A 26721-nucleotide genomic window follows, 5' to 3' on the forward strand; every position below is an offset into this window, starting at 1 on the left:
CTCTGACCCTCCCCTGCTCACGCTGTCTCTCTCTCTCCTAGAAATAAAAAAAAAAAAAAAAAAGAACTGTGTTTGCTTTCTACTTCTGCTACTTGCTACCTGAAAGAACTTGTCTCCAAAGCTCAATCGATTCATCTACAAAATGTTGATGATGATGTCTGTCTCACTGATTTGTGGTAGAATTAAATGGAGTGGTATATTTGAAGTATTTAGAGCACAGTGACTAACATGCAGCAAATGATCTGGAACTTCTGACAATCCTTATTTAAAGTCATATATTTTGGTTGTTTGATAATGCTTTATACAAATAACTTTATACCAGCTCACTGTTACTCATTAAAACATGAAATTCTTTTTCTTATAAAGAACCACATGACTTACTGTTTTTTCTACTTTGTATTAATTATATGGTTGCATATGCACACAAAACATTCAAGAATTTGTATGTTACCACAAAAAATAATGGAAAAAAAACCTTACCATATCTGTGTTGACGTGTGCAAAAGATGGCACATTAAATATTCCTTGGATCAGTTCTGGTGGGCTACTAACGCCTAACCATAAGAACATGTGTAGACCATTAGCCAATAAGAATATCCCTTCTTCTGAAAGACGGGCCTCAGAGCAACGAATAGCAGCAGGGAGTGCTGTACTCTTGACATCTAACGTGTGCTGTGAAGGCAAAGGCAAGAGACTTAGTAAGTGTGCTCTCTTTCCCTTCATTTCCTCCCCTCTGCCCTTTGCCTTTCACCTCCCTCCTCCCTTCTTTCTTTCCAGTGCATACTAAATGAATGGCTACCATGTGTCAGCCATTATTCTAGTTATTAGACAGTCACCGTTTAAGCTGCCTTGAATAATCTTTTTTTTTTTTTTGAAGGAATAAGAAGCAACAAATAAAAGAAGTAAAATACATTGAATTTTAAATACTGTTAAGTGCTATGAAGAAAAGAAGCAGGAAAGTGGGATAGGGCATGTTGGTGCTGGTGGTTACAATTTTAAATAGGGTAGTCCAAGAAGGCTTGTTGGGAAGGTAACTTTTTTGAGTAGACCTGAAGAGATAAAAGAAGGAGCCATAGGGATCACAGAAAAGAGCACACCAATTGGAGGGGACAGTTGGTGCAAAGGTCCTAAGGCAAGAGTCTGTCTCAGATGTTTTAGGATCAGAAGATGAGGTCAGATAGAAAGGAGGGGAAGATAGTATAGATGACACTTGGCCAAGGCAGTAGGAAATTTGGTGTTTACTGAAATGGCAAATCCAGAGCGTTCTGAGTAGTGGAGGGACATACAATTATTTTAAGAGGATCATTCTAGCTTTTATGCCGAACACAGACTGAAGAAGCAACGAAGGTGCACGCATGAAGTCTTGTTAGGAGGGTACTGCAGTAGTCCACAGGAGAGATGACTGTGCTTGAATCCAGGTGGTGACGCATAAGGTGGAGAGAAAGTGGTCAGAAACTGGATACTCTCGGAAAGGAGAACTGACATATTTACTGGTGAATGAGATGTGATGGATGAAGGCACGAAAGGAGTCAAGAATGACTGCAAGTTTTGGCCTGAAGAGTTGGCAGGAGAGAGTAGCGGTAGATGGGGATGGAGAAGACTGCCTGATAGCAGGCTTGGGGAGGCAATCAGGGCTTGCCCATTACACACCCATGGAGAGATGCTTGGTTTCAGGTGCCCATTATACATCCAGGAAGAGATGCTCAATAGGCTACACGACAGACACATCTAGAGTTCAGGACCGTAGTATGGCTGGACATATAAACATGGGTATCATTAGTATACAAATAGCACCGAAAGGACAGATGAGGCCCCCATGGGACTGAGTGAAGATAAACAAGAGAAGCTTCCCAAGGATGAACCCCAGGGTAGTCTGATAGAAGAGGATAAGCTAGCAAAGGCAGGAGAAGTAGCCGGGGAAGAAGAGAAACCAGGTGAAGCCAGGTGAAGGAGGTGTTTCTGGAGGGAGAAACCAACTGTGTCAGATGCTCCTGACAATAAGAAAAGAGAAGGACTGAGAACTGCCCTTTGGATTTAGCAACATGTCAGCCACTAGTGACCTTGGCAAGAGAAAGATTTTAGTGGAGTGGTGATGCTCTTATCCTTCAGAGTTCTAGTTTCTCTGGCATACAGATTGTTGCTAATACAACTTTATCTAAAAAATCAATCATTTTGTATAAATTATTATTTATACCTAACATTCACATTGAAAGAATTATAGCTTTCAATTTCCAACCTAATTTAAGTGTTTCTAATACTGATTGCATTGCTACTGAGAGCCTGAGTAAAAGTTTCAATATAGGAATTAGAAATAAGCCACCAGTCTTCCCCTCTTTTATACCTCGATTATAAGTTGAACTTGTTAGGTCTCAGGGGAAAAGGGCTTAGTCATAGATTACAGGGGCATTCAAGAAATTAATGACTGACTTCAAATAAGTAGAATATATTGCAAAGTAAATCCTCTGAGGGCAAGTGAAGTTGGTCCCTTATACAATGTAGGTGCCCTCAAATATCTGCTGATTTGTAAATCCTTAATTGTATTTGGTCTAGGCTTATCATAGCCATTCTAATAAAATGTGGTACTCTTAGACATTCATACATTGTACAGAAACAAATACATGTGTGCACATGAGATCCCATACACAGATACATATAATTGCCTTTAATGCTATAAGGTAGATTTCTTGAACGATTGAAGCTTGGCTTGCTCCAACTTGTTTACTGACTTTTCAATCTGCCAATGTGGGAATAAGGAAAGAAAAGTAATCATCTGAGCAATTCACAGAAGTAGGAACACCTCAAACCCCCCATCGTCACTATCACAATACTGAGCACTTGTTGATGCATGTATGCAACTTGCTCAAAGAGCCTCTGTTCTCAGTCCCACATACACATTCTGAAGGCATTTATGACTTTAAACTTCTTCTTAGGAGCAAAATATTCCTGACACAACATATGGAAAAGGACAATATATGATTCCCTTCCAGACTCCTCTATGAAATGCACCACCACAGTATACTTACTATTGGCAGAAGCTGTGGGTAAAAGAAAAGCTGAGAGTCGGCCACACCCATGGTCATGACCAGCTGCCTCTGGTATGCCCGCTCATCTGTTGAGATCTCTGGTCTGCTAAGCAGCACACAGTTTTTTAACAAACAATTCATGTACACTGGTAATACTTTCATGGAATCTGGTAAAATAAGCTGAGAAAGAAAGACATTTGTTTCACGTGCTTGACCTTTATTAGAAAGTACCCCTGAGCTTTTATCTTTAAGACAGAAACATCATTTGTTTTTGAGATGATTTTGAGGATTAAATGATAGCTCATTTAATGAGCTATATATAAAGCACCTGGACCATATAAACTGGCACATAGTATATACTCATAGACAGCACTTAGTTTTATCCAGCGCTTTGGCAGCTTGGCATAGTGGCTGTCAGCACCCTCTGTCTAGAATGCAATCATGCAGTCCAACTCTTCCTTTTACCACATGTGTGACCCTGAAAAATCATTTTCTTTTCCTAGGTTTTCTCATCTAAAAATGGAAATAACCCATCGACAGCATGATCATGGGAATAAATGATTATTAATTTGTAAAGCATATGTAATGGTACTTAGCACATACTAAGTATCACACACACTAAATAAAATTAAATAAATGATTCCTAATCAATTTTAGCACCTTCTACCTCTTCCGTTCAAGAACAATGTTTTTTGCAACTGCCTATGAGATATCTCTTCGTTTATGCTCTTCGTGCATCTTAAACTCACACAGGTAGTCATAAACTCATCAAACACTTATTGAATGCCACTGTGTCATGGGTACTATAGAGCAAAATGTCAACGATATTCAGAGGAATGAGGGATAGTCTACGTCACAAGATGCCTGAAGTCCAATAAAGATGATAGACATATAACTAGATAAAACATAACAAGAAGGTTGCAATACTACAGATACAAACTAAAATAGGAAATGCTTCCTGGGTTTAGGTGTGTCACTACTTAATGGGAACAAGCAAAATCAAACTCCTTGAATTCCACAAACATGTTCTTCCTCTTACGTTTCCTAGTTGAGGTAATAAACTAACAGATGAACCCTAATTTCATTTTTTTCTTTACCTTCAATTAGTAAATGAATTCTTTTAATTCTGTCTTTATAATCCACCTGTACCCTCCTCTCCATCCCCACTTTAGCTCATGTGACTCCACTCTACTTCAAAATATAGACTGTAATGTGATGCTTCAAATAACAACATAATGCAGCACTTCTAGAAACATAACTTGATGGGTAAAAAAAATTACAAATAATTTGTCTGTGTTGTTTAACCTTCTCCCAATTCAATTTTATAAAAATGGCTAAGAATCAAGATTGATCTGAGTGTCACTTCCTTCCATTTAACAGTAGGTCAATGGACAAGGAATTACTCAAAAGAAAATGAATACATAGGAGATAACAATTTACAAGAACAAATATCTATTTTTTGTTAGTGTTCTACCTTAATGATGAAAAAGAATACACACTTATCAGAATCCATACTGAAAAGAAAATTTCCTCTGGAGCTCTGTTAGGATTTACTCCTCAACTTAAATCTTTACATTCTAAGTTTCTTCTCATGATCTACTAAGTAAGGAATGTGTACCTACTCAGTTTTCTAACTGGTTTAGTTAAACATTTCAGGACAATTGTACTTTGTAGTTTGTTTCTCCTCTCCTTCTAATCTCTTTTCAGAGAATCAAAGACAATTAAATGCATGTTTCCTCATACTCTTCCTATAGTTTTTTTTCCTCTAGCATAAGATTTTTATTTGACAACATTTGCTACCACTTTTTCAACCCAGAAAAATTATGATCAAAAGATGTAGGAACCAGATCATAGTCAAATTCCAGAGCCATCTGGCCTTACATATTATGGATTGAGAATATTCTTAGAAAAACACAAGGTTTTTCAAATATTATCTTGTCATTTCACTGGTTGCTTCTCATTAACCAGGCTATATTAAGACAGTTTGAAAATCTGTTGTCCTAAATGCCACAAGGGGAGGAGCCTGGCCTATGATGACTCTACCGACTAAAAGTCTGACTACAGGAGATTAGATGAGAGGGAGTGGAAAGAAGAAAACTGAGGAGGTAAATAAGGAGGAAAACTGATGAAGAAGAACGGAATTAGACTGAAAGAAACAAGAAGATAGCGGGGAAGGAAATGTGGCAACAGATGGACACTATTCCTGGGGAAAAAAGGTACAGGTGAAGAAGGAGTAAAAATTCAGATGAGGGGCCTGTGGGTGGCTCAGTTGGTTGAACATGTCTGACTCTTAATTTTGGCTCAAGTCATGATCTCGTGGTTTGTGAGTTCAGGCCCCAAATGGGACTCTGCGCTGAGAGCTCAGTGCTTGCTTGGGATTCATTCTGTCTCCCTCACTCTCTCTGCCCCACCCTACACACACTCACTCTCTCTCAAAATAAATAAACAAACTTTAAAAATTTACATCAGTCCAGTTTGATTGAATTTGGAGAATTCTTTTCTAGTTTCGAAATGACAGAAGCAGTGATGAATTTAAAAAAGCTATTACATTGCAGTTAAGTCCATCTGACTTTCCTTTTGAAGTCACTGTACTCCCATATGATATAATATCTTTAAGTTCAGAACAGTGAGTTACTAGATTTAATGAAAAGAATCTACCTTGCTTATGTAAGCTTAAAAAATTGCTTTAATGTTGTTTGTAGGTATATGTCTTATCCAACATCTATAATATGACCTCCAAAGTGGGGCCTCCTTAAATTTTGCACACTAAGTGCCTCTCATGCCTCAAGCTAGTCCTGGCCCTAGAGATTCAGTAAAAGCAGATCTGAGATTCACTGTCATATAATCCAAGTATCCAGATGCTTAATAGTCCTGCTTGCATCGAGGAAACTTTGGACTCTATAGTAAAAGAGTGGAATGCCTTTAGCAGTTTCTTCCCAGATATGAAATAGTACACATAGTTCACAAATGGAACTATGAAGAGCAGGACATTTGAAGTTACATTCTCTGAAGAGAACCCCAAGTCCAGCCATTTCATGTTTTTAAAGTAACGGTATATTTTAAAATACTATTGTTACTAACTTTTATAAGGCATACATTTTTCTCCCTCCATGCTGGATAATCATATCTAAATTATGTCATTTCTTAAAGCACATCATTGGCTGAAATGTACACTTGACATGTGCTCATGGAGAAAGTAAAAATCTCATCATAAGAATAGAAATAATCTCTATCAACTTTTTCAGTGAAAATATGGCATCATAATATTCTTCCTCCAGAAATAATTAAACTGCGTGAACAGATGATCTAGTAGTAGAGACAAAGCTTTTACTTTAAATCAGAAGGAACAGGTAGATTTCATTTCTTTTCTTAAATAGGCAACAGATTTGTTTTTAACTTAAGGTCTTTGAATCCAATTGCTTTAACGTTAGCAAATAAACTTTCTGAGGACACTAACTGTACCTGTTCTCCTTTAACTAATCCTTCTGAAGTGTGAGATACTCCAGACACAGACTGATGTTTCCAGAGCTATCAAACAAATAGTAAAGCTGGGGGTGTAAAGTGCTCATGACTGGACTATATCCAGGTACATCTGGTGGGCTCTGTATAAATTAAACAAGTACACTGTGAAATAGTACTGATATTGGAGTTTAGTTACTAAAGTTCCAAATCTTCTAGATAATAAACACGATTGACACTCACATACAGATTCAAGAGTTCCTTATGTGACTGTCAACACCAGGAGACAGAAGAATGGATGGCTAATTCAATCACTTAGAACAGCCCAGAAAGGAATTTTTGTAAATAGTCCTAGCTAATAACTGTTTTATTTTCCTTCTTTACCCAGATTATGAAAGTTGGCCCCCAGTTTTACCTACACGATCTCTGCTGCTAAAGGCTTACTCTTGAGTGGGGTTTCAGATGTCCTCTCAGCACCCGCTTCTGACAATGAGTTAACCAGAAAGTTCTCCCATCTGTTGCTCACTGTCTTCTCTTTCAATCCAAATTCTATATTCAGATACTCAACATAAAATTATGAAAAGTGGCATTCAGCTTTGACTGACATAGGGAAAAATGTGAACAAGAAAACAGATACAAAAATAAATGGGAACATGAGGTTCTTTTTCTTTTACAGGAGAGAGTCTAAATGAGATTTATTTAAAGGATCTTCTAAAATTTTCATATTAGTAGATGGTACCCGAAGATGTTTCCTTTAAAACTCTTCATATCTATTATTAACCTTTAAATATATAGAATTCCAATACTTATAAATTATATTCATGCTTATAAAATATAAAGAGGTCATTCCTGCCATTTGCTCATGTCAACTATGATTGTTAACATACCAAAAGATATTTACGCACACACACTTCTCAACCAAATATCCCTCTTATAAGCAAAATGTCATTTATATTATGACATTTCTTACATATAACATTCTGTTATTTATACATAATGTAGTGACTGTCAACCCAAAATGCACACATAGTTTTTGGTTCATGCCTCTTGTAAAGCCACTGAGTTTTTTAATGTTAGCTATGAAAAGACGATAGCCTCTCCAAATAGCAGTCTCAGTCTTCTTAGTTGTATAGTTCACTACGAACAGCATCTAAGTGCCTGGATCAGCATAAGCCTTCAGTAGCTAAATGCTGAAAGAACACATAATTGCTTGTAACACTTTAGGATCTAAGGACAATAAGTGGCTTACCTGGCTTGCTGCAGATGGACTCGCACAATTCTTCCGGTAACATGCCAACATATGGGCAGTCTGATTAACCAAAATTTCCCGGATGACCTTCAAGGGCTGGTGTAGAACTGCTTTAAATGCTAGTTGCACAAAACAATGAAAAGAGCATGAAAGCTTTGGCTCAGAAATCAGTCCCTTCAAATGGTAATAATAATAATAATAAACAAAATGCTATTATCTTCAGACCACCCACCAAAGAATAACAGTGTTTAAAATGTTGAAGTCATCTGATAATGTTCTCCATTTTACTAAGTATGACAACATACTCAATGGAGAACAATGGCCAACCTCTAACAAAAGGTAGGTAATTAGTCTAGATTTTTTCCACAGATTAGAAACAGAACTCTATACACAGAGGAAAGAAAGACTAATTTGCCACCTCCTGATGTCCTGAACTCCTACAGACTAGACTGCTGTTTCTTCTAAACCTTGATGTAGAATTTCAAAGGGGATTATAAAGGGGAGAAGGAACCAAAGAAGGTCCAACTCAGGCCCCTGGAATTTCATAATTATCGTGGTGTGGATAAGCAAGTTCAGCCTAACATTAGAACAGTCTTCTTCCATTATCCCCAGGTGCCAGAGGGCATACTCATATACCACAATAAAAGTCTAAGTATCACCTTTCTAAATTTCAACTCAGGAATCCCCATGCCCCTAAGAAGGAAATTTTGAATAAAACTGTGTAGTGTGGGCCTGAATGGAGATATCTCAATAATAATCTGGAATCAGAAATGCTAAGTATTCTCCTCGACACTCTGTTTTTATGAATTTGCCCACAGAAAAGGCTGTGCTGCCACAAAAGTTGTCAGTTACTAATTCAATTAACCAACAAGTCTTGACTGAATTATTAGGCAAGATACACAGCAGCACAGGATTAGTGGGGTGTTACCTGACTTGGCGAAGAAGTTGATAAGGGCATCTGTCTCACAGCTCTTATAGAGATCAGCCAACTGGGAGCTGCAGTTCAAGCCAAGATTGTGAATCCGGAGTCTTCTCTGACCTCCGACGGTTGTGTACAGCACAGCACACTGCAGAGGCAACATCAAGGACACATGCTTTTACGCTCTGATGTCCACCGAAGCTAGTCTGATCTTACATTTACAGAGCACTGTGTATGTGTTTTAGTGTTGTGTTTTAAACTCAAAGCCCTCTAAACCTCTCCACAGATGTTTTTTATATTGTTGTTAATGAGTGAACAATAACAAATAAGGGAAGAATAATGACAATTCATACACTGGGTCTTTCTGTAGCATTTCAACTGGTTTAAACTTAAGTTTTAACTTGGCTTTCACACATACGTATCTCTGTGCATCTACTACCAGTGTACTTTCACATATCTCAGATTTTATTACCAGGGATTCAGGTTCAAAAACAATACTTTATGTTTACAAACACATAGCTAACTTTGATGATGTACTTAAGTCTTATGCTGATGACATATATATTTTAAGAATGCAAACAAGTATCCCTTCTTTAAATGTCTGTGACCAAAAATAAATATTAGAGTTCTTTCTCAACTTAATGATAACCTCTCTTTATTATTTAAGGGTGATACCAGTATCTGAAAACTATGACCATTAGATATAATCGTTCTTATTTTAATTCAAAATCTCCATGGCTTCTAGTTAATTTTATTTACTACAAAACCAAATTCTATTTATACCTGCATATAACATAATGATGTACCTAACATGGTGTCTAACATATGGTAGGAATGCAACAAATGAATGAACAGATACTAAAGCCTGAAAGAACTGAACACTGCTGGTATCAGTTTGCTAATGCTTACAATACTGACCACAGTTTGCTGGGCTCTCATGTGAGGACATACAATTATTCCCTTATACAATCAGCATATATAAATCAGACTCTGGAGAATACACAATGGAATGCTATAATCTAATGACTTTTGTCTTTGGAGAAATAGAGTTCGATTTCTTTATAGAGAGACTGACACAGTTGATGGTATTTTAGTCTCCCCAGTGATTGCTGTCAGTAACAAACTAAAACACAAAAGATGGGAATAAGCTTTAAATCACCTGGATTAAGGCTCCACTGTCTTCACCAAGTTTGTCATCATGCTTGAACTCCACAGTCACTGCCTTGTCACAATCAATGGCTGCCATTTCTACATCAGTGGTGTTGTTCATAAAAATTCCACCAAAGAAATCAGTGGCTCTGAAACCTAATGATGAGGAGGGAATTTTTTGCTTCTATTTAATTTATCGTAATTTTCTCTGTTGGCCTGTTATTAATTTGAATAAGAAACAATTACCCAACGGAGACCTGAAAAATAGTATAATTGAAAATTACCTGTGCTGGTACGGACCCTCATGATAGCATCGAATCCTATTTTCTTTTCAATATCATTTCTGAGGTCATTCAAAAATTGTTGGCTATCCATATGCATCTAAAAAATAAAGTAGAATCAATGCCCACCAGATGGCAGCAAAATACTTAAAATAACAATTCCTACTTCCTAAAATCTTAATTAAAACCCTTATCCAGAAATCTGAAAAATGGTTCTTAAAGATTTTTCAATTTTATTTCATTTGCAATCTTTTGCCTTACCAAACCCCTTAATCAGTTTACAACATAAGTCTATAGCTAGGTGATGAAAAACAATGTTATTCATGATAAACAAAAATAGATGATGATTAACATTTGTCATTTATGCTGAGGGAACACGGATTTTCATTCCATGTTTCCATGGATAGGTACTTAAGAGGCACTCCCCTGACCCCTTCTTCTCAGGTGAGGGCAGGTGACTTATCTGATTAGTAAGTCTGAGTAAAGGAAGTGGGTGGGCCTAGCTTAGTCTATTTTGTATCAATTCTGTATCTTCTTTCTTGGAGGCAGCCTGCCCGCAGGAGACACACATTTATTACCTCTCAATATGGTAAATTTTGAAGTACGTTTGTCCACAGGAGAAGTTTGTACCTATGCCCACCCTGTGCCTGGGTATATAGGTGTGTTACATTGAAGGGTAAAGCATTAGCAAGCCCACTTGCCCACAGACCTATGTCTGTACAGTGCTGACATTTTTACTATCTCGTGCCTCTCTCAATCCAAGACTGGAAGAGAAGGGTATAATGAATTGATGCCCAAAATTGTAACAATTTAAAACACATAGTCACTTTCAAAAACAGTATCTTAAATATATTTAGAATACTGAACTTTTTATATAGAATATATTTTTCCTCATCATGGAATCTTACATTGAAATTCACCTCTGAGGCTAAATGAGCTCAATCTGTTCCCAAATACTTAGAGAGTAGGAAAGCAATTGCCTAATCACATATACATGGTCTCCACTGGCTCTAGAACTTACATTTGCCAGTTGTCCACAAGGGGGCACAGCTTTCTTAACTTATGATTTAAGCACCAAAAGTTACACAGCAGTACAAAAACTTGAGGTGAACAGTTGCTGGCTTTTACCTGGAAATTGTTGTATTTGTAAAGAGTTCCTCCAGTGAGGTGAGGCACGAGACCCAAAGAGGCCACATCCACATACTGACTGGGAAAGAGGAAGAGGGTCACACAGCAGCCGTGAGCCACACAGTCCTTGGCCAGTGAGTCGTAGACATTTGTTTGGGGCTGGAAAAGTATCTGAAGAAAAAGATGCACAAAGGGAAAAAGAAAAATCACAAAATGTTTTTGGTTTAAATTTTTTTATTTCTGTTGAATTCTTTTAAAATGACAGAAAAAAAATTTCCAGTTAAGTGAAGTGGACTGAAGGAATGAATTACGGTTATCATCTAAGCAACAGCCATTTATTGAGCACCCAGTGTGTGCCAGGCTCATGCTGTGTGAAACAGATGTGTGTGTGCAATTTTATTTGATCCTCCTACAATGCTAATGAAACGGACATTGCTGTCTTACCTTTACAGACCTAGATGAAGCAACCTGTCTGGTGTTATGTGGCCAGTAGCTGGATGCCTACAGCATGGTCTTATCCCTCCCACTGACTTTTCCACGCCCTACCCCATGGTGATACTGTCGGAGGGTTTGAGCAAAGCACATTGTGAGCATCAGGTACCTCTGTTTCCTGTCTCAGGAGTGCTGCTGTTCTATGGTGCCGGCTACATTCTCCCTCTATCTTCTTCCTGCATTTCCCTCCATTTCTCTCCCATTTGTACTATAGTCTTATCACCCAGACTCTTACACAGTTTATACATGAAAAGTTTGAGGCCTTATTTTAAGTTTACTTCAGATATTGGTTTCTCTAGGAATATAAAACTTCTTAAATTATTTGCCATTCAAAATATTCTCATAATAAACAATGTTCTGGATTTATACATTACATTTAGCTTCTCTCCCTTTCTTACATGAAGGGTGCATTCTTTCTTTACCCCCCTTTACAACCTGACTTAACGATACTTCAAAGAGCCATTGTTTACAAATACCTTCTCTTTGTCCGTATTAATCAGTTTTTTGTCATCTCTGTTTTTGAGCTTTCCTGGTGCTTCTGCAGTGGGCAAGGAGGAATGGAAGATGAACAGCTTCCCAGGACAGTCTGCTGCCTAAAGGAAAAAAAAAATTATAGAAAATGTCCTGGGTGGGAAAGTTCTACTTTAAGGGAATCAGAAATAAATGAAAATACAGGTACTTTCTATGAGCCAAGCACCATACATATGTCATTTAATCCTCTCAATACCCTTTGTGTTCCTAGGCAAGTGCTATTCTCTCCATTTTATAGACTAGGAAACTGAGGCTTAGATAGGATTGTGATTTGCCTAAAGTCACACAAGTTGTAAATGAAACAGCCAATACTTGAAAGTAGGTCCATATACACGATGCTCTGACCAACTATTAAAAGGATGTATTACAGGGAAAATACTTTCTTGTTTAGCCTAGACTTTCAGGACCAAGTGAATCCCATGATGCAAAAGTAAAACAGAATTCCTAAGATCATGATGCTTCTGTTGAGAAGCTCCTCTTTCAAACCTTTAGTAAACACAGATTAAACCTAAAGTGGTGTTTCATGGAAGAATGCACATGAATGTAGCAGTGTTGTGGCAACAGTGGACACAAGGAACCAGCTATCAGACAAGATGACAAAAGGAAAAATATGTGACGAGATTATACATCTGTAGTTCCTGGGAAGCAATAAAAAGATGAATTTAGGTTCCACAAAAGTCAATTCTGCATTAAGAATATTTAAAATCTTATTTAAGGACCTAAGAAATAATCCACTAAGCAAAATTTACTGAGATTGAATGATTTGTTATACTGACCCCTCCAATCTTGCCTTTCTCCAAACTATCCTGGCGTATTGCTGCCAGTGCACTCTCTGAAACAAAGGTAACTGTTCTGATCATGCGTGGGGCACTTCTCCATAAGAATCCTGGACACTTTCTACTTTGTGACAAAGTCCACATTCCTTTATCTGTGTGGGAGCAGGAAAGGTAAAACAGTGTGAGATGGGCTGCTGCAAGCAACTGCTGGGTGCAGCTCTATGCCAGCCCTTCACACACATTTCTTATTTAATATAACCTTGTGCAGAAGGAACTGTTGTCTGCATTCTTAGGCTAAAAAACCTAAGGCTCATCCACTTTGCCCCAGGTCACACAGCCAGTGACCCTCTGGCCCTTCAAGGCCCTCTGGAGTTTAGTTGGAGTACACCTTTCAAGTCTACATTTCCTCAACCCTGCCACCCCTTACAGGGGAAGTTTCTGCCACATAAGCTTCTTGTTTTCCTGCAATATACCACGTGCTTTACACACTTCCACATCTTTGCACATTTTGTTCCTTTGGCCTGGAATCCATTTCTCCCTTTCCTTGGCCTGGAGCTGTTGTATGCAAAAGTCGGTTTAGCACCACATGGTAGTGTGTCTGGGTCAGCGGTAAGATGTGTTGTCAAGTTATCTGCTATTACGAATAAGATATATGAGTTTGTGAATAATTCCCTAAAATACAAATGGATAAAATTCAAGGGCAGACCTGTCCTAATGTGTCTCACTAAGAGACATGCAACATTTTGTGCGTGGGTCACAGAGGTGGGGTCACAGCTGGCACATGGGGAAGGGTGTATAACCCATGCCCGTCTCGTGCTCATCATGGCCATCAGTAAGCAGCGATTTTACTGCTGCATTAGTCTTCTACAAATTATCGATACGGCATAAACCAAAACGAAGGCAAGGATGAATGGAGAAGCAGAGATAGTGACCCTACACGTACACATAGGAAAAAGATGCTATCAACACTGTGGCTGATTAAGACACATTAGTTCTTGGGGCACCTGGTAGCTCAGTTGGTTAAGCGTCCGACTTTGGCTCAGGTCATGATCTCATGGTTTGTGGGTTGGAGCCCTGCGTTGGGCTCTATACTGATTGCTCAGAGCCTGTAGCCTGCTTCAGATTCTGTGTCTCCTTCTCTCTCCATCCCTCCCTCACTCACACTCTGTCTCTCTCTCTGTCTCTCTTTCTGTCTCTTTCTCTCTCTCAAAAAGAAATAAACATTTAAAAAAAAAGACACATTAGTTCCTATGACCAAATCTGAGTAAAATTTATAGCAATATTGAAAAAAATGCTAAAGTTTTTAAATTCTATGACTAATTTTTTTTCATTTATATCACTCTCATTGTTTTGAAAGTACTTTTTGTTTATTTTGGTTTTTTTAATTGAAGTAATAGAAAAGGTATAAAATGATTTTTTTTAAGTTTATTTATTTATTTTGAGAGAGAGAAAAGAATGAGCAGAAGAGAGTCAGAGGATCCAAAGCAAGTCTGTGTTGATAAACAGAGAGCCCATCATGGGGCTCGAACTCAAGAACTGTGAGATCATGACCTGAGCCGGAGTCAGATGCTCAACCACCCAGGAGCCCCTAAAACATTTTTTTAAAAGTGCATCTTCTTCCCGAGTTTTCTTGGCTGGCCACCCAGTTCCTCTAAGGAGTTCACTGTCAATCCATCCAGATATTCCCTCACTTCTACCTATCTAGTCTCTGCTCATACAAGTGTTGTACTTGTATACCACGGTACTTGGGAGCATGAATCCTGGTTCCAATCTGTGTGGATAAGAGACCCAACCGTTTTATTAGCTGAGTGATACTGGGCAAATTACTTAGCTTCTCTAAACCTTACTTACCTAATACATGACACAGAAAAAATAATAACTACATAAAATATTGTTGAGAGAATTCAATGACCAGTATATGGTATTAATCATGACTAAATATACATAATTGCCTTGTTAATACTACTCATAGAATAAAACTCTGAAGAAAAAAAATCAGGGCTGAATAAAAAAATAAAGTCCAGGAGCACCTGGGTGGCTCAGTCGGTTAAGCATCTGACTTCAGCTCAGGTCATAATCTCACAGTTCATGAGTTGGAGCCCCGCATTGGACTCTGTGCTGACAGCTCAGAGCCTGGAGCCTGCTTCAGATTCTCTGTCTCCCTACCCTCTCTCTGACCCTCCCGCACTTGCACTCTGTTTCTCTCTCTCAAAAATAGATAAATGTTAAAAAAATTTTTAAAAACACAAAGTCCAAAATTGAGAAAAATATAGTAACCATATTTATTTCTAATTCATTAGCCAATTATAACGGCTTATTATTAGACTTATAATTTCATTAATCACATAAAATCTTCTGCAAGTAGCAATAAAAGAAAAAGTTCCTAGGGATTATATGCTCTACATCCCTACAAAATGTTATGTTTTTACCAAAATCTGATTGTGTCCACACAAGTGTATCATATAGAATTGATAAATGACAATGACACATGTCATTTTTATTATGATGGAAAACAGTTTGAGAAAGGCTGGCCTGGAGAACGCATTGTTCAAAATTTAACTCCAATGTCCATTCCTCTGAGAGATGTGTTAATATCACCCTCAAGAGAGTTGGCTGCCTCTACCTCCATGTCCCCACTCTACTTTGCAGATAATACTTAATCACACTGTATCGCAACTTTATGTATCCGACTGTCTTCTATAGGTCACAGGCTCATGAGGAAGAAAGGACCTTGATTTTTCTACAGTGTTTCTCCCTAGAGCTTTCACTCTATAGGTGCTCCATAAATTTTAGAAGGGAAGAAATGTGATGCATCATGTGCAAATCAAATTTAGATATACATGAAGGTACTTTAAAGATAAATTTCCCAATTCGTGACATATTTGAAGCATAACCATTAAAGGCTACTTCCTTTCAATTTGCTGCCTAATACTATTTATCTAGTTTTCTGGTAAAAGTAATAGCTAACTCAGAAAAACTATTGTTTGGCCAAATTAAAAGACAATGCTAGAAATTCACATATAGCTGAGTTATGAGTGTCACATTTTGAGAGGAGATGCAGACTCTGACAGACTGTGAGAAAAAAGACACTAAGAGAACAAGATGCTGTGGTCACAGACATATATGCAACAGAAAAAAAGTGTATCAAAGTCTGCAGTTGAATAGTTCAGGGACTTTTGAGAAAGTATGCATAAGAACTTTCCAAATCTTCCCTCTTTGTGACAAATTAGCACATGTTTTTTGTTAGTTTTTGTCTACTTTCTGTGCTTCAAGAAGTTTATTACAGCTAATTATATAAGGATTTCACTTGGCATCTATTTGGTAGAAAATAAAGCGCTAATTCAAATGGGGGAGTCTAGTTCTAAAATGTCTTCACTTGGACACACAAAAAACCCTGCACTTGGATGTTCCTTCAGTTTCTACTCCCTGTCTACTGAGGGTGAGACTCTCACCCCTGGCCTCTTGTTCATAATATCCTGAGCAATTCAGCTGAACAGCCACAGTCCTGGGCTTTCCAAAGTTCCTCTCTGCTCTCCTCCCCTGGCCTTTTGGGGAATATGAGCAATAAATATCATGTGTTGCATTACAGAGTTACATCTCTTCTACCACACTGTAAGCAAGTTAGAAATAGAAACAGTAGTCTTGACATTGCCTTACAAAATATTTAATAAATCTTTCTTGATTGAAAGAACAAGTAAATGAATGATGTGGTCTTCTCAATATTTAGACACTACCTTGCAAATTCTCAAAAATGTTAGTTCTTTGCCTAATAATGACTTCAGGCAAGCATTTTAGTGCCCTTGTATACAAGCTACTCAAATTTAAGTCTAATTGCTTTTTGCCACAGAAATCCTAAAAAGATGATGAGATAGTATCACTGTCAGAGGTAGATAATCATACACACAACAGACACACATGTACATGCACATGCACACACACAACACTTTTATCCTATTTGGAAAAAATGTCTTCTTCATCCAAACCTATAAAGTTGCTACAAGGTAGAAAACATAACCTGCAGACAAGCTCCAATTATATTACAGCAGTTTCTGCTCTTGTACAATGAATTATAATTACCCAGAATCTTCTGGCAGATGCAGAGGAAACTTTTTCATTAATCTGTTTTTTTATATCAACTATCTATTTATAGCAAAGTTTTGAGCCACTGGGTCCTCAGTTGGTTAAGCAAAGGACTCTTGATTTTGGCTCGGGTCATAATCTCATGGTCGTGAGATTGAGCCCCACGTCAGGCTCCACACTTAGCATGGACCCTCTTAAGATTTTCTCTCTCTCTCTCTCTCTCTCTCAAAAAAAAAAAAAAGTTTTAAGGAAACAGATTAAAGATACATATATAATAGAATCACCAAAGCAAATGTAAAGAGCTAGAAATCACCAAGAAGGTCATGGAAAGAAAATAATTAAATTTAGAAAATTTACCCTAAGTATCATTGGTATCTTTTTTGGTAGTTAAGGCTAGAAGAAACATTAGGAGTTAGAATGCTTGTAAAAACTGACTCTAGGAAACCAGCCAGTGGCTCTTTCTACATGTAAGAAATTAATTAATATGCAATAATATCTTCATTTAACATTCTACACAAGAAAGAAACTGTCTCCTTAGTGTTTTCTCTTAATTAAACCATTAATGAAAAGCTTAGGGCAAGATGTTAAGTCATGGTTACGTGAAAGATTTCCTAGTATAAAAGTAACATACAAAGCTGTATGGGGCAGGCAATTTGCTGGTGAGTTAACATAATGCAAGAATGTTCTTAGAGGCTGCAAAAGGAATAATAATCCCTGTGCTGGTCATTCTCAAATACAAATGATCAGTAGAACAAACTGAAGAGTTGATGAATTAGAATCTCTGGGAATAGGGCCAGAAACCTGCATTTTAAAAATGTAGCTGCCCTTTAACACATGACTCTGTGACTCTTTAGTTGAAGAGTTAATTGTGTTGCTTATCCTTGCGCAGAGCAGGGCACCATTCCACCCTTCAAGAAGACAGGTGCTGGCGAACAAGGTCGGCTCTGCCAGCAGGCACACGACAGCAACTGCCACCAACATTATGTCCAACAGTGTCACTTTATAAAGGCAGTCCCCTATCTTTTTAAAAACACAACTCTTTACCTCTTATAAAGATAGTTCTTTTACTTTGTAAGAAGAATGCTACTTATTAACTTTGATATTTGTGAAGTTATTCTGAGTTGTCACATTTAGATATTAGTTCTTCTGATTTTTAAACTTCAGTGTAAAGCTATACTTACTCTTAACAAAAAAAATTGCAAATACAACAAAAAATCACATGCAAAAGATACAAAAACACACCGGATGAAAGGAAGTGGCCTCTGCTACATGAGCGCTATGATTGCTGACTGCCCCAGCTGTGGTGCATGACCAGTCTCCAAGAACATTACAGTTACACCCAACACAATGGTTTTGCGGTAATGCTTCATAGGGAACATCATATTTTGGACACACGGAATGTATGGAGGCAAATTTCCTTTATCCATTTTGTTTTCTTTCAAAGCTGCTAAGCAGTGTCTAGACCTCTAGACCAATGTAAACCCATTGTTATAAGACAGTATTGTTTCCTTTCAGAAAAAAGGGGGTTGAGCGGGGATTCTGCACTTTAGTGCCCTAGAAGATATGCCCATATTCTCCATTCCACTCTATTGTCTTAACTGATATACTGGCTTACGAATATCAATTCATCTTTCCTCTCAGGCACTAGAACATGAATACAATTATATTCCCGGTACTAATTTCTGAGAGCAGAAAAACTTGCTGGGCCATGTACGATGATCATATATCAGGAAATTCACATGCCATTTCTAGATACCTTACTGGAAAAAAGAACAACAACAAAACTCTTTCAAATTAAAATAGAAAATATTTGCTTTTTGTAGTGTGGAATAAAATAGAAATTCCCAATTCTTTCTGTAAGCCAACCAATGATCACTATTGGTTTCCACTAGATGGACCCTAACATGTCCAAATCATTTTAAGATATAAAATTTATTTTTAATTTTATGTTAAATTGAAATGTATTCTGAGGCTTTTTGAGGGACATCTGCAAGTTTTTGAGTCAGTGAGTAAATATTCTGAAGATCAGAAAACCCATGTAAGAATCACTGTACTAAAACCAAACTACAATATGTAGACACAAAATTTATGTGGAAGGGTTTCATAAACTCAGTTCTATAGCATTACTATTGCTATTGCTATTGTTATTGGCACTAGCCATTTTACTTTAGAAGTTAATTTCAATTCAACTTTAATAATAAAATTAAAAAATAAATTTTTAGGAACTCGCTATGCAGGGCAAAGTGATCTGACTCTTGAGCTAAGGTAATAATGATTAACAGTCAGTACCTGTCAATCATTTTGCCTTCTTCAGACTGCTGTCTTTATTACTATGAAAATGGCCCAAGTCATTAGGGCTCGGCTTCCCAAATGAAGACACAGCCAACCTCACATCTGCTTTTGGCTTTCAGCAATGCCCTGTGTGGCATTCACATCTGCCACTGTCAGGGACCCTGCCATTGTATGTTTGAAAACCCCTAGGAAGGAAAGGGTGATGGGAGGATTTTTTTCCCTTCATATCTGGTAGTTCCGATATTGTTGAAGTAATTTTAAAACAGATCATATAGGGCCCCTGGGTGGCTCAGTCAGTTAAATATCTGACTTCGGCTCAGGTCATGATTTCACAGCTCTTGAGTTCAAGCTCCACATTGGGCTCTGTGCTGACAGCTAAGAGCCTGGAGGCTGCTTCAGATTCTGTGTCTCCCTCACTTTCTGCCCTTCCCCCGCTTGCACTCTGTCTCTCAAAAATAAATAAACATTAAAAAAAATAAAAAACATAAAACAGATCATATAAAGTTCATATAAAAGCCAAAGGGAGGAGTTAAACTGGAAATCCTGACAAAATCAGTTCCTCAGATGATGATAGTTCTGGAATGTAAACGCTGGGAGCAATCCATGGTTTTGGCCATTTCCTCCCAAGATTTGTAGGGAAGTTTGGAACGGGCCTCTAGCAAACTACATGCTCTAATGAAAGCTGTATTTTCTTTCATAGATGAAACTTCGTGTGTGTGTGTGTGTGTGTGTGTGTGTGTGTGTGTGTGAGTGAGTGTGTGTGTCTGGTTTTAAAAATTTATTTATTAGCAATGAAAAAAGACTTCTCACCTTTAGTGCTTCCATGCCAGCCTGGATGACAGGAGCAAAGACAGTCTCATTCTCATTAGAGTCTGCAAACATCTCTGGAATCTGGTCCAATAAACTGTAATAAATGAATAAGTAATAGGTTTTAAATGTTAAGCATATTTGTAATAAGCCTCAAGTAATAAATCAACATTTCAAGCCTAAATGCATATGGTTATTTTATGCTGAACACCTATGGGTGACTTTCACAGGTAATCCCTCAGGGAATTCTATCTTGGCATGCTTTGGAACCAAAATTTATGATTTATTTGGGACAATTACAAAAGCATACTCTTTGTAAATATTTTTTCACTATTTACATATTTGACTTCTGAGACTATAAATTCTTGGAACAATGGCTATATCTTTAGCTATTACCATCATTGTTGAATATACTCATCAACATGCAGGAAATATCTCCTTTGCATAACCTTTCTAGCAAATAGAAGGAACTGATCTGGTTGAGTATATTAAAAAAACAAAACAAAAACAAAACTTCTCCCTTTTAGATATTGCCGTACATTTAAAATAGAAGTAACATAAATGATAGAGTTTTACAACCCATATGTTAAAACCCCCTTGCTAACCACAAAACAACATGTGATTAAATCAAAATAATTCAAAACAGATCCCTGATTTTTATCTAAATCATAAAACACTTGATATTTACTTGTGAATCACAGATTGGGATTCTTGATAGTTGACAAGGAAACCATCCAATAGAGGAACAAAGACCTCTCCAACATCGGTCACCACCATCATCTGAGGCTGGGCCAAATTGCTCTTTACATTAAAGAAATGCAGCACTTTGTTATATGTGATAAAACCAACTCGGATTGCAGAAGTTTCTTCTTGCTCTTCCCTATGAGAAAAACACAATGTTTGAAGTTCTTTCATGTATTTATGAGAGAGGTTTCTATCAGAAATTCAGTAAGTATACCTTCTATAAAATAAATGGAAGATATATTTTAAGTTTTGCTCTTAATGAATGTTTACCATATACAAACAATACTGAGTCACAGTAGGGGATGGGGGATATTACAAAAATAAGTTGATAAAGGAAAAAATTCTCAAAATTCTAGGTAAAAAAATAAAACAGATATGAAAATACATTTCTTTGTTTAATATATGTGTTTTCAATGCATAGCAATTGCAAGGTGTGCTTTTTTTTTTGTTAATAAACAAGCTAGGCTTATTACATTCTTTATAAACAAAGCTCTCTCAGAAGTCACAACAAGGTCAGAAGAACAAATGGAACATCTGAAGCAAGAGAAAGGCACACTCAGATTACAAACAGGATAGCTATTTTTATCAAGAAAGGACTTGTTCCTTCTGTGTGATTCTTTTCTTACAGATTCTAGAGACTCTCAATAGAAATTTGCCTAGATTTTGAGAGCTATACGCCATATAAACATACCGTGTAAATATATTTAAAAAATCACATATGTGAATTGATGATATAATTCTAAATAGGTAAGCATTTGTGATGTCATGGCAAAACAATAAAAGTAGTAATTCTAAAACCATAATGAAAAGTAAATTTTGTTTATGTATTTATTTTGAGAGAGGGAGAGAGAGTGCATGCCCAAGCAGGGTGAGGGGCAGAGGGAGAGAGAGGGAGAGAGAAAATCCCAAGCAGCCTCCGTGCTGTCAGCACAAAGCCCAATGCTGCTCCATCTCACAAACAGTGACATCATGCCCTGAGCCGATGTCAATAGTCACTTAAAAAACTGAGTCAGCCAGGCACCCCGGAAGTAAATTTTTTAAAAAAGTTCCAAGATAAGGCCTTAATCTTCCTGAAAAGAGTATAAGGCATGAATGTATATTCAAGTCTATACTTGATTTGAGTGGTCTAAACTCCCATAAATGTTTTCCCAAGTTTCTCTTTGTCTCCTCTGACCCTCCCCGCTCCTACAGCACTACTTGACGAGCTTACTGACTTTCACTGGTGTATATAACAGCACTCAATGGTTACATGACAGACACAAAAGATATATGCCATTTTTTTTGATCCTTAGATATCAGTAAAACTTATTTTGCTTAGGGACAATTTTTTTAAAAGAGAACCTAGCATGCTCAGTTCCTAAACTCTATACATATCATAAAGAGTTGAGTATGAGAGAAAGGAAAATAAAATATATAGTTGAAAGTATCTGAAGTTCATATTGTTGATCCCACTATAGGCTTCCCAATTTCTTTGATGCTTCAGCAGAGTACAGGCTGACAAACTATTGACTTTAACCTCTTTATTTCTTCTCTACTTCCTTTAATAATTGAAGGTATTTGTTCTTCATTGCAGCCTTCATGAATGGGTAGGCAGATTAAATAGATCCTCATAATCCCTTCCAAAAGCACTTGGTAAATGTTTATATTGTGGACTCTTGCAAAATTTTCAGAAATAGTATCCTTATCCTTTGTAACTGCACACAGACTTATACACACACACACACACACACCCCTGAATATCCTAAACTGTATGATTTCATGCAACTAACCCTTATACAATACTGTACCCATGTTCTCCCTGCCCCCCCCCATTTGTTAGAATTTTACTCTTTAACACCAAATACAGATACTCTTCCTCTCTCAAACCTCCCCTGATGCTACCAACCATAGTTATTTCCTCTTCTCAATTTCTACAAATCATTCTCATTGGGCTCTTAGTATATAGTACCTGGTAGTTAACACATCATGAATCCTTGACTATGGATTTATAGTTTATGTTCCCTGCTCCTGCAAGGTTTAGTATAACATGGGGAATTAGAGGTTTGCTCAGGATTATTATTGTGAAGGTGAAATGCTGTATTTAGGATGGCAAGTTAGAGCTCAAATTGATAAATTGATTGTATGCATCTTTTCCCAACTCCTGCTGAGTGATGTCACCTTGCTAGTTTAAAATCAGCCTGGCTAGAAATATTTTACACCACAGGGATGAGCAAACACTACAATAAAGGCTTTACTTATTTGAGATCCAGTTTACCAGCACACCACTGGTTAAGCTCCCATTTCTGAGTAAACCTTTTATTGCATAAGGTGATAAATGTCCAGAAAATCCCAAGAGCATTTATTTTCTTTTAATAGTTAATTTAGAGTCAATTAAGGCAAAAGACACAAAAGAAAAATTACAGAGAAGAATCTGGATTGTTATTTCCCATTGGATTTGAAGATTTTCAAATGATGGGAAAGGAGTATCCTGGGATTCACAGGGTTCACTTAAAATCTAAATTACCATTTTTAAAAACATCTAATCAGAACATTTCACATTATTGCAAAATATTATAACATGTTTTCATGGGAACATATTTTTTTAATTTGTTTGAGAAACAAAGAACTACCTTAAAATTTTCTTTTTCAACAGTATAACTGCCTTGTTAAATCATAACCAAAAGAAAATGAAATCTCAGTCTCTCCTTCATATTAATTCTATATAAATTTTATAAAGGTACATAAGGGATATCAGAGAGAACAACCTGTCCCTCAATACTTGTCCCTATTATTTTAATGGAATGAATCTGACAGGCCATAACTGAAGATGTTAGTAACTGGATGAACTGGAATATTCCAAAATCAAGCATTTTGAACATTTTAGCTACAGGAGCAGTAAAAACAACCAGAAAAAAAAAAAAAAACAACAAACCAACCAACTGCTTGATCTGAACGAGAGGAAATATTTCAAATCTTTTCTTTCCTGTTTCAGAGAAGTCAGACAGAAATGGCATCCAGCAAAATCAAAGATGTAAATTCAAAGTTAAATAGTAAATAATGGGGCCTTTCCTTTTCAAAAGATCAGCTAAGAGATGAACATACCTTAGACATTAATCTAGACTTAGACTGTGCTTTAAAAAGTTACTTGGCATATTACCTGGTTCAAAGAAGTAAATCAAACTGATGGCTATCTTACCATAAAAAGTATAAAATTATATACCTACAGACACCAAAATAAACTTTGGGGAAGAAAAAAAAGCAACCAGATTTGTTTTAAAAGATAAAGGGAGAAAAGGTATTTTGGCTTGGATAGAAACTTTGAAAAGGGACATTTAAAAGTAGCAGGGAATAACCAGCATCATTTATTGTTTTCTCCTATCTTTCACTGAAGCCACAATCTGCTCCAATGAGATATAAAAGTCATGATGACAACTAAGGAAGGAGTGTGATTTCATAACTCATATCAATAGGTTATGCACTTCATATCAGCACTGTGTTGAAAAGGAGCAATGGGTTGGTGAGGTAATCCAGAGAATAGGATAGTCCAATTTAACCAGTTTGAGAGAAGGGAAAGAGAGAGACATCATTTCCAGAAACTATAGTTTTCTTTCAGACGAATCAAGCTCCAACTTCAGATTTAGAGTTAAAACAGCCCTGTGAGAGAAGTTTATGATAAAGTCAGCCCTATTCAGCAGACAGTCCACAGTTCTCAAGTATCCCTGAGAACGAGGTAACAGAAACTACAGTCACAAACTGTCACCAGGCACCACATGCCTTTCTTATGCCCCATCTTCAACTCGCTCCCAGCTCATTCTTCATTCTAGAATTCAGTTTGAAATCACCTCAATGTTTTTTAAACATCCCCAACTGCTTTTCCAAACCATCCTTGAGAATATTATGACTTTAGCTTCATAGATACAAACAAAGCTACTCCTGGGAGGTCCAGAGTTCACTCATCTGAGCCTCACGTGCACCAGTGAAGCAGCCACATGTGGAACGAATATAGAGGATGGACACCCAAGGACTCAGGACACCCAAGGGCTATGGACAGCCCATCCCTCAAAGCATCCCTTTCTAGAACAGAGATTGTTCAGGAGATATAGAGGGGTGGAAGATGTTGAGACTGGTTCAGACACTAGGGTTCAGACGATATTTCTCAGCCTCTTTTATTTTCTTAAGCGTGTCTCCTCTCATAAAGGAAGACCTTCTCTTGGTCCCAGGTCTCCTTACTGGATGACAGTTCTCATCCTAAACAACTAGTTTGTATACTATGAAAAATAGCCATGTTTGCTGAAATATCTTTCCACCTTTCCTTTTGTGCACTGCCCCCTGTTGTGACAAGAAAAGTGATCTACCTTATGCTTTAAGTCACAGGACCTGGTGGCAGTAAAGTGGCAAAGGGGTTTAACAGTGTATAATAAGGGCCTAAAGGAAATCTGGCTAAAAAGCCACCATGTCTGCCATAAGACAACAGTGCAGTTTACTGGCATTCCTTAGAACTCTATCTACCACATGCCACAACTACCAGTTTCCACTGGAAAACCAACCCCTTTGAAGATGGATAACAGACATCCAAAGTCTTTCCCATCACACTGTTGGGATTCTCCTTATAATTAAAATGTACTCTGAATCTTGTTTACCATAGACTTAATTTTTATCAGTTTGTTTCTTTTGCTTTGCACAAAAGATAACTCTGACTATTTAAGGACTCAAAGAACTGGTGCTGTTTAATTTATAAATACTCAATGTCCCCATTAGCAAAAGATATCCATGGGTCATTCATCACTTGTTTTCTGGCCAATAAATTAATTCAGTAATATTGTGCAAATTAGAAAAATAATGGCAGTTCCCTTACTTTGGCAGTTTTTCCAGCACAGTCTTCAGTTCTTCACATATGAGCTTCACAAGACCATTCTTGATGTTACTATATGAAACATCAATCATGAAGATAAAGGCTGGTGGGCTGGGAGGCTTATTTTTCTATAGGAAAGCAAACAAATCACAAAAATGTAATTATAAAGTATATACATTGCATAATCAAATTAAAACACTCAAACCCTTGAAGATATCATCACAAACTTTTCATTTAACATTTTAGGATATAACATCTGTGGAATTAAATCATTTTCTAGAACACAGTGTCTGATGCTATAAAAAAAGATAAAAGCTGTTTCTTTTCCAGGGTATGACCTCCGATAGACTATTGAATTTGACGGGATTATGATATCCAACAGTGAAGCTTCACTTCTGTGGCACCCTAAAGACCTTCTCACTACAAGTACCCAAGGGTAAGTACAGTCTAATGGCCAACTTTGTCTACAACCCTCTCCTTCTAATAAGTGTGTCTGGAACCTTAACAAATTGTGCCCCCCAAAAGTACATACACTAATTGACATTCGTCTTGAACTAGTAGAATTTCATTAACTTGATAATGCTATTTTCAAATATCTTCCTTTGTAAGCTCTTTCAGTTTTATTATATACTAAAATATAATTGTACACTTTAGCACTGTACTATAGTATCAAATATTTACCCATTCTTTATATATTTATGGTAAAAATGGAATACTGGGCCTTTTCTCTATCTGTTTCAACAATCACTATAACATAAATCAGCTGCTATATAAATGTTTTGTAGCTTTTGGTCCCTTTACTGGCTGGTGTTCAAAGAGCTCTTAGGAAGTGATTATTCAGTTAGGTCTTAGAAAATATTTAGAAAACAGAGCCACAGGCAAGCTTAGTGACTCAAACAAACAAACAAACAAAAAAAGAGTTAAGGCTAATTCAATTTTTAACTGTATGATAAATGACAA

The 26721-nt window shown here is 37.1% G+C and overlaps 1 protein-coding gene across 1 annotated transcript in view; it reads right to left on the minus strand.

Annotated features, from left to right (window-relative positions):
• SEC24D (SEC24 homolog D, COPII component) overlaps positions 1-26721 on the minus strand; it is a 104607-nt gene that overhangs the window by 9354 nt on the left and 68532 nt on the right. The window contains exons 11-21 of the mRNA XM_077764724.1: positions 25765-25889; positions 20875-21066; positions 20190-20283; positions 12177-12293; positions 11209-11379; positions 10084-10180; positions 9810-9955; positions 8660-8798; positions 7732-7850; positions 3024-3203; positions 481-672 (exon numbers count right to left, since the gene is read on the minus strand). Of these exons, the coding sequence (XP_077620850.1) occupies positions 481-672; positions 3024-3203; positions 7732-7850; positions 8660-8798; positions 9810-9955; positions 10084-10180; positions 11209-11379; positions 12177-12293; positions 20190-20283; positions 20875-21066; positions 25765-25889 (1572 nt within the window). The remainder of the gene's footprint in view (positions 1-480; positions 673-3023; positions 3204-7731; positions 7851-8659; positions 8799-9809; positions 9956-10083; positions 10181-11208; positions 11380-12176; positions 12294-20189; positions 20284-20874; positions 21067-25764; positions 25890-26721) is intronic.

The sequence above is a fragment of the Crocuta crocuta genome, unplaced genomic scaffold, assembly GCF_008692635.1.
Source record: "Crocuta crocuta isolate KB4526 unplaced genomic scaffold, BGI_CrCroc_1.0 scaffold708, whole genome shotgun sequence".
Classification (NCBI taxonomy): Eukaryota; Metazoa; Chordata; class Mammalia; order Carnivora; family Hyaenidae; genus Crocuta; species Crocuta crocuta.